Raw genomic sequence first — 8205 nt, 5'->3', positions numbered from 1 at the left:
TCATTGTGTTCATGTTTTTATTATTCTCACCAGGGTCAATAAGTTACTTTTCAAATAATTTTGCTGGGCAATAAACTCTGCAATACATAAGGGAATAAAAATATGTGCTTCGCCATTTTGAACAAGTGCGTTTAAAACTGGCTAAGGCCTGGATGCAGATAACGGCCCGAGCCGAAGGCGAGGGTCATCCGTGTCCGAGCTATAAACCAGCTAGGGGTCTTAAACGGACTTGTTTAAGGGTATAGTCCATCATTTGTAATTTGTGCATTTTGTTCATTTGAAGCAACAAAAGTGCTCAATATCTGAAGAAGGATGCTGAACAACCAATCTGATGAAGTTTCAGCTTGGCTTCAGCTGCATTTTTCGAGAAAAACAACATTCTAGGATCTCGATTTCAAATCAAAAGTTGCTGAATCATGTTTTGAATTGGGCCTGAATTCAGCGTCCGAGACACGTTCTCACTGAGCTAATTGCAGCTACGCGATGTCACGCACTGATCCGAAGAATTATAGCAACCGCGTGAACGTGTGCGTCGTGCCAATGCTTGCGCGCGCTTTGCCGAATAACAAAACGAACTACTAGTTTGAATTTTCTACAGTGCGTCTTAAGAAGCACCGTTGGAAAGGCCTTCTTTTGTTGATTTCTTCAAAATGACAGCTTGTCATAAAGAATAATTTCACAGGGAGTTTAGTCCTCTTACTATCTTCCAACCAAGTATGTTTTTCAACACTAATTACGCCAGTTACTTTTTGGATAGCTGCAAATGATGGACTCGGGCTTTAATACCGGCCAAACACATTTATTCCCATTCATAAATACCTTCCAGTCAAAAAGTCAAAACAAGTCAAAAATTCACAAATTTCCAATGATTTTGTTGTGAAACGCCCCTCTGGTCGTGTCTGTGGAATGTCGTGTGTCTCGCGCGCATAGTGACAAAAATCATCTTGTATGGAAATTGGCGCGCACCTTGTGTACTGCGCGATGTGGCACAGAACGCAGTGGTGTTTTGTTGGTGACGGGCCCTTGACCAATAGTAATTGCTACACTGTCGGGTATTTATGAATTCTGCTTGCAAACCCCAACAAGGTTGTGATGACAAATCTAAATCGATAAACAGTTCAACCACTTCAAAGTGCCATCCCCTTATTGTCAGAGGACCAATACTATCACAGCTGCTAATTGGAAAATACCGCTTAGCAAACTTATGAGCTGAGCAAAAATAAGTCAGGTAAATGTGATACATTGTACTCAAAATCAATTAGCATGGCTCAGAACAGTTATCGGAACGATGGAAAAGGATTAAACTTGTTTATCTATCCAGCACATTGTGAGAGTATTAACCATGGAGCTGTATTAAAATTACTAGAGCGCTGACTCTTGCAGAATCCTTTTCAACACATTTGGCTTTTGTACAGCTTTTCATTTTGCTCTACCCAAACAGCGCAACGCGTGCGCGTATCCGCTGCAGACTTTTTTTTTAAACCGTCATGACGCACTAAAGTTATTTGCATACGTTCTACTTGCGTGTTGCATTTAGAGTACACTTTCAAAATTCAATCCATCTCATTTCATTATGTTCTACAAACATGCACATTCAAAATGTCTGCGCCCAGGACGGCTTCAGAGCGTCTCCGCACGCAAGAATGAGGAGTTAGCGCTCTAGTAATTTGAAATAGCTGTATGTTAAAACCAAGAACCATAAACAAGCTACATACTCTTTGCCTACAATATAGGTTCCATTTTTTCCAAAAAGCTAGTGGAAGATCTGTGAAGAGTATATAATATTTCTATAAGTTTGTTCCAAAACCTACAAATAATAACTCTGATATATATCTCACAACATCTCTTTGTGTATACATGTGCATCTGTATATATACATACCAAAAACATTCAAATACATTTTCTTGTAAAAGTTTTACATGCGTTAATAAATACACAAAAAAATCTTATATACACTTTCATCTTTAAGTTATGCCACAATATTGCTATGGATATCACGTGCAGTCTATGTTCACGGATGTATATACTCAGAATTATTTCTGGAAGATTACTTTATGGACTTCTTACATGCAAGTATATGGCACCTTTATGAGCACAGTCATTTACTCAAGCTCAAGATGGCTCATGTTTTAAATGCAGATAGGATCACTGTTTTTCATGCCTTTCGCTCGTTTCCAATAAGGCCACCAAAAAAAATACTCGGTCTCTGGTCAGCGCGCACGTCGATTTTAATCATGCGCGTCAACCTTGTTTGTTTCAAAACCTATTACCTGTTGAAATTTCAGCTCAGTGGATTTTACACTTTTCAAGAAAACAGTGAAACACCATTCACTACCTTTTGATCACGAAACAAGGTTTTGTCAAAACCACTCTTTACTCTCAAAAATCAGTCAGTTGGCTGGTCATTGGAAATCACCTTCATGTCTTGATTTCCTCTAAATGACAGTAAGCCAGACAGAATAATTTCACAGGGTGTTTAGTTCCAGTATGATGTTTTACCTAAGTAAAATTTTCAATAATAATTTGATAGGTTACTTTTGAGATAAATGAAAATGATCCTATATGCCTTTAAGTGAGAGGGCCATGCGTCTTTCAGACAAAAAATTGAAAAAAAGTTACTCAAGCCAAAGTTGCGAAATGAAACCCAATAAATAACACCCGTCATATAAAACAATGACAGCCAGTTCCCACTGGCAATCTTCATTATTCCAAAGAATTGAATTAAGTACATAAATGTTTGATGTTTGAAACAATGTCAAATTATCAAATGTTGTTTAGAATGACTCGAGGGCCCAGTTCATAGCGCTGCTTAACAGGCAATTTTGTGCTAACCGAGTCACCGTCTATTTCATAGAGACCGTAAGCAGTAAGCAAAAGCACGCTAGACCACACAGGAAGAGGATGCTTAAATCAGTGACGTAACACTAGAAATCGACATGTGCGTGCAACTGTTAGCACGAAATAGTGCTTAAGCAGCGGCATGATTTTCTGCTTTGGTAAGTACAAGTTTTCTGCAAACTGTTAAGCAGCGCTACGAAATTGGGCCCAGAGTATCCGCTCCGTTCACAAGTACCCCCTCACCGGCAAAGAGAGTACAGTTGGGGGGTGACTGACCGACGCCATCTTGCCTGACTGCGATTCATTTGCCGCAAAGCGCGGCCACTGCGTGTACATAGTACAAATCCCCTGGTGTACGTGCGTCACACACAAGGAACGGTGCGCGTCAACCAGCGAAATGTCCCGCCCATGGGACGTCGTTGCTAGGTAAAAGGGCGCCCCCTTGTCGGCGCACGGAGCCCATAGTCAATGGAACATGAGTTTGCTCGTCTGAAACTAAAACCTAGTTGGGTCAACTCAAGTCGCTCCTAAAACTGTTTTGTTCAGTGCGACTCTGGAACGCCAGTCAACAAAGGTGTAGAATACATATGTGCACATTTCTGGCCAGATGTCATACAAAACTCTCTTTAGTTGCTGAACACATGAGGTACGAGTCGATGAGTCTTGGTTTGATGAGCTGGTCGACATCGGAAGACTTGAAGACGGAAGGGCCCAGGAGGTTGTGGAGCTTTCTCAATGCAGCCTGGGGAAGACAGAAGGGTAAAGGATTGTCCAAAATGAGGTCATATTATTGAAACTGAACATCAGAGGACTAAAACATGCAAAGGCCTAACGGTACAAAAATGTAGGTCTGAGTTTAAACTTTTAACTTAACCATCCAGACGAAGTTCTTTTTCAAGAAACATTAACCCCAACCCCAATTTGCTTTCTTTACTTTAGACCTTTTAACTTACAAGGCAGGCAACAAGGACTGGCTCACTGTCGTTCCTCTCTCGTCTGTTGCAGCAAAGCTCCACTAATCTCGGTATCGCTGCACAGGTACAAAAACAAAGAAAAGAAAAACACAACAGGCATTCAAACTCTTTCTAATTACATCTGAAATGGTTATGCAAGAATACCATAATCAAACTGCTTCGCAACATTTCAGGTATGTCTTTGGATGGTTAAACTCTGATCTGAGTGATGAAATGAGGGCCTGATCTTTCTTACCCCATTTCCTATAGGAATTTTTGAACCAGTTCATTCCTGCACCTAGGATATCCAAGGGCCAATTCCACAGTTACTCATGTTACATTTTCGTAACGTGAGTAACCGATTTTGTGCATCTTGTTTATCATACATAACACATTTTTCTGGATGTCATCTTTGGTGCTTAGGAAGGTCTAGGTCTACTCTATGTACCATGGGGATAACAGTTATTCAACCTTTTCAGTAAGGTAATTACAGCCCAAGGAAACTCAAAAGTACATCAAAAATGTAACGTGAGTAACCATGGAATTGCCCCTAGGCTATGTCAACATATGGATGCCAGCCCGTCATGTACTCAAACTATGTAGAACCCATCGGTGCCTATAAAGTCCAATAAGATTGAACTGATATTGATGCAATGATACTGATGCAATGATACTGATGCAATCAATCCATTACCGCCTGTACTGCACCGTATTACATAGTATTTATCCAACAATGAATCTTTAAAACCATAGAATAGAAGAGAGTAACAGGCATGACGGCTTTTCTTGGGGGGGGGGGGGTGGGAGTGGTACAAGGAATATGAGTAAAACTCACCATCTAATTCCAGAATGAGCTCAGCGCTATCCTGGTCTCTGGCCAATCTTGCTAAGGCTATAGCCGCCTTCTGGTGCACCTTCTCACAAGACGATGACATCACCACATCCTGCTTGCCACCGCTGCCACTGCAGCCCCCGCTCAGCCCGCTACCCTTCAGACCTTTCTTGGCACTGCTGGGGTGGACTAGCGCCCTCGTGTGGAGAAAGTCCACCAACAGCTCCGTGCCGCCCGAGACCATGATCTCCTTCCGACACTGGTCCGTGACGGCCATGTTGGCCAGTATCGTTGCTACCTGAAAATACCAGCAGAAGGTTTCACCATAACTGCAACTTGCTTACTTTGAGACCACTCACTATTTATTCCATAGAGTTGATATGAGAGAAGCATTTCTCATCTTTAATATAAGAGAAGAATTTGTCTTCTTTAATGAAACTAGGCGAGCCTAGTAAAGCTGGTCCCAGAGTGCACATCATTCTATTCCATTGATTCAGAATGGCTATTCACTGCAAGTCTTTTCCTGCATGCATGATCTACACAATGGGCCGGATTGACCCATTCACTGGCATTACAGGGTAATCCTATACAATAGCACTGCCAACTCACAAGTGTCAGTCAGTCAGTGAGATAGGCACGAAGAGACTTTAGGCTGGCCCTCTGGGACCAGCAAAACTAGCTGTAATTCAAATCTTATGCATGCATATCTGCTTCAAAGTGTCCAATCATAATTGGTGAGATTCATTATTTTACTATGTATAATCATACAACTTTTTAGGCAGAGTGGTAAAATGTAAAGCACTGTTTTTATGATGGAAAAGGTCAGATTTCTGTCAGACAATTCACTGGGTCAGTCTTGACTAATGAAAATATAATCCTAACTTTGAAAGGAATATTGAACCTAACAAATATGTAAATAATTTCTATACCTGGTCTTTGCAGTACAAGGTGTTGGCCATGCCGTTATTGCAGCCCTTGACTAGCGCCCTCGCTGTGTGGAAGCTGGCCAGGCAATCGCAGGCCATACTGTCCATGAAGGTGATGTTGGCTATTGCAGAAGTCGCGATGACAAAGACAGAACTTGACGAAGCCGACCCGGATAACGCTGACGGCAGAAAATTACGACAACTTACAAGATAATCAGATTTAATTTTCAAAGCTCCCACTAATATAACCGACTCAATATTTTTCAATGTAGGCCACATGTACAATATTAAAATGGAGGGCCAACCATTTTAAACCAACTTCATAACCAGTTGTGTGGTTTTTTTAACGAAGGAATGAGCTTTACAAATGTTTGGGAACTGAGGAAGTGTTAATGCAAATGATTTATTGAAAACAAATAAAACATCACAAGTCAATCATAGATGACTCAGACTTGATTAAATTCAAAAGCTGCTGGGTTGACGTCGAAGCCCTTTCTTTCCTATTGTGCGCACCTTGTTACTAATGATGTTAGTTGTGATTGGTTTATGAGTTGACTAGTGAAGGATTTCACAATGAATCTGACTAGTGATCTTCATTACACTGCTGGCCGGCGATCTTACCAGTTAATTCTTTCAGCAAGTCTTCCATGTACTCAATGAACCCTAGTAAGTGATGGTAATTGTCGATATTTGGTGACGTGATCTGTGCAATGACTGACGCTGCCTCGGCCTTGACTGACTCCGTTGCCGTGGGAGAAGACAAGATTTCACTAAGGTATTCCACGCCGCTTGCCTGAAAAGATACAAGAATTCTTGGTGAAATATTTTGCATAGGGGACATGTACATTTTCCGATGCAGTGATGTAACTTTGTAAGCCACTTCCCATACACATATCCGCTTGAGTTATAAACTGGCAAAATAGGCTCACATTATCAAGATGTTGAGTATTTCTAATTTGGTTTCATTTGGTCTCACCCTCTCCAACTCCTGTCTTCCCTCTGCAACATTGCACAGGTTAGCCACGGTCTTGAGAGCCATGGGCTTCATGGCATTGAGAGATGCTTGTTGGCAGAGCTGCAGTAAAGCTGGAATAGCGCCCTCCTGTGACAGTAATGAGGCAAGAGTTTCAAAAAAAAATCTTTCAAAATCACGGGGAAAAATATTGAAACCCTTCAATCAGAGCACATGCATAGAAATTAGAATACAGCAACTGAAATCATTACAGTATAAGAAGGATTAATTAAATTCAGAAGCTTCAAAGTCTTTGCCGAAACACCCTCCAGGAATGAAATTGGATGGAATGAAAAATCCACAGCAATAATCGGCAAAGAGTTTAAGGGTCACCAAGTGGCCCCAGGGCAACATAGGGTCTACGGTATATGTTCATATTTGCTTAAAGGGAATGTACAACATTTGCTTTTGCTACAATTTTCAGAAATAAATGGATTTGCAAAAAAATAAACGTTACAGCAAATATTGTTAAACTGACTTGTTTCACGTTTTGGGCTTGTAGATGCTGGAAAAACCAAGAAAACCAAACATTTTCTTGTAGTCTGAAAAATGAACGTTACAGCAAATATTGTTAAACTGACTTGTTTCACATTTTGGGCTTGTAGATGCTGGAAAAACCAAGAAAACCAAACATTTTCTTGTAGTCTGGTTCCCTGACCCCACTTAAGATGAAACGGAGCAATATGTAGGCTTTGGGGAATTGTAAGGTCAGAGAATCAGTCTAGCAGGCTTGTACCTCTTCACAGGTGTGTAATCAATTGCAAAGAAAATGCAAAATAACTAAATATGAAAAATTAGGAGCAGTTTTGAAAATAAGCCAGTTTTCTCCAATGCTCGTCGGCTGACCAGCGTTGGAAAAATACCATTTTTCTTGCAAATGTCAGAACACCAGGAGCCACAATTTTACAGGATGCTTTTATAGACTGTCATTCCCTAACAATCCAGTAAGGGTTTTTGTGATAATTTGATCATTTCGTTTTTTGATGTTTGCAAATGTTGTACCTTCCCTTTAAAGGCACCCCTTACAAACTTTTGTCCCATTAAAACTTTTATAAGTAAAAACACCTTTACGGTAACACCTACAGAATTCCAAATTTCCAAAGGGATTCTATATAAATCCTGAAATCAGGGAAAGTCCTGACAAAAACAAATCCTAAAATAGGGAAAAATCCTGTCAAAATTCATCCCTGCACCTATTTTTGAGAAGTAAAACAACTTATGTGTTAACCATAAATGAGACTTTACCTTGGCAAGTAACCTTCTGATTTCACTGTCGTCTTCAGACAGACAGTGTATGGAGTTGATGGCAATCTTGATGTTGTACTCACTGGCGGACTCGTGAATACTCCTCACAACCGTCTGAAACGAAAACACAAATCAAGATTATCAAATGTGCATTGTTTCTGTGCGTAAAGCGACCTGGTAATGGTGAGATTAATTGACATCTTGATTTATAAGATGGAATGTTTGCATCAGGGAAACGGGAATTTTAAACAACTTAATGTTTAATTTAAATAACTTCCTGCTGCTGTATCAGATTTGAACCAGCCAACTGACCACAGCAAGCTCAGTTGTCATGGAGATATCAACCTAGTAATCTATTTTTTTTCTTCCAAATTATTGAAAAGACGGAGTATGCAATGC

At 40.4% G+C, this 8205-nt stretch overlaps 1 protein-coding gene across 3 annotated transcripts in view; it reads right to left on the bottom strand.

The window, feature by feature from the left end:
* Window positions 1-3214: 3214 nt before the first annotated feature.
* LOC119740623 (protein inscuteable homolog) overlaps window positions 3215-8205 on the bottom strand; it is a 29211-nt gene continuing 24220 nt past the window's right edge. For 2 of the 3 annotated variants that reach the window (XM_038215986.1, XM_038215987.1), the window contains exons 8-14: window positions 7807-7920; window positions 6526-6651; window positions 6171-6342; window positions 5553-5728; window positions 4627-4921; window positions 3792-3868; window positions 3216-3580 (exon numbers count right to left, since the gene is read on the bottom strand). In XM_038215986.1, coding sequence (XP_038071914.1) covers window positions 3449-3580; window positions 3792-3868; window positions 4627-4921; window positions 5553-5728; window positions 6171-6342; window positions 6526-6651; window positions 7807-7920 — 1092 coding nt within the window. In that variant the 3' untranslated portion in view covers window positions 3216-3448. Of the gene's footprint in view, window positions 3581-3791; window positions 3869-4626; window positions 4922-5552; window positions 5729-6170; window positions 6343-6525; window positions 6652-7806; window positions 7921-8205 lie in introns of all 3 variants that reach the window. The other variant, XM_038215984.1, reaches the window with a different exon arrangement.

Source organism: Patiria miniata, unplaced genomic scaffold (genome assembly GCF_015706575.1).
Source record: "Patiria miniata isolate m_02_andy unplaced genomic scaffold, ASM1570657v1 HiC_scaffold_5, whole genome shotgun sequence".
Taxonomy (NCBI): Eukaryota; Metazoa; Echinodermata; class Asteroidea; order Valvatida; family Asterinidae; genus Patiria; species Patiria miniata.
Note: the sequence above shows the minus strand (reverse complement) of the source record. Positions and strands in the feature narration are given on the sequence as shown.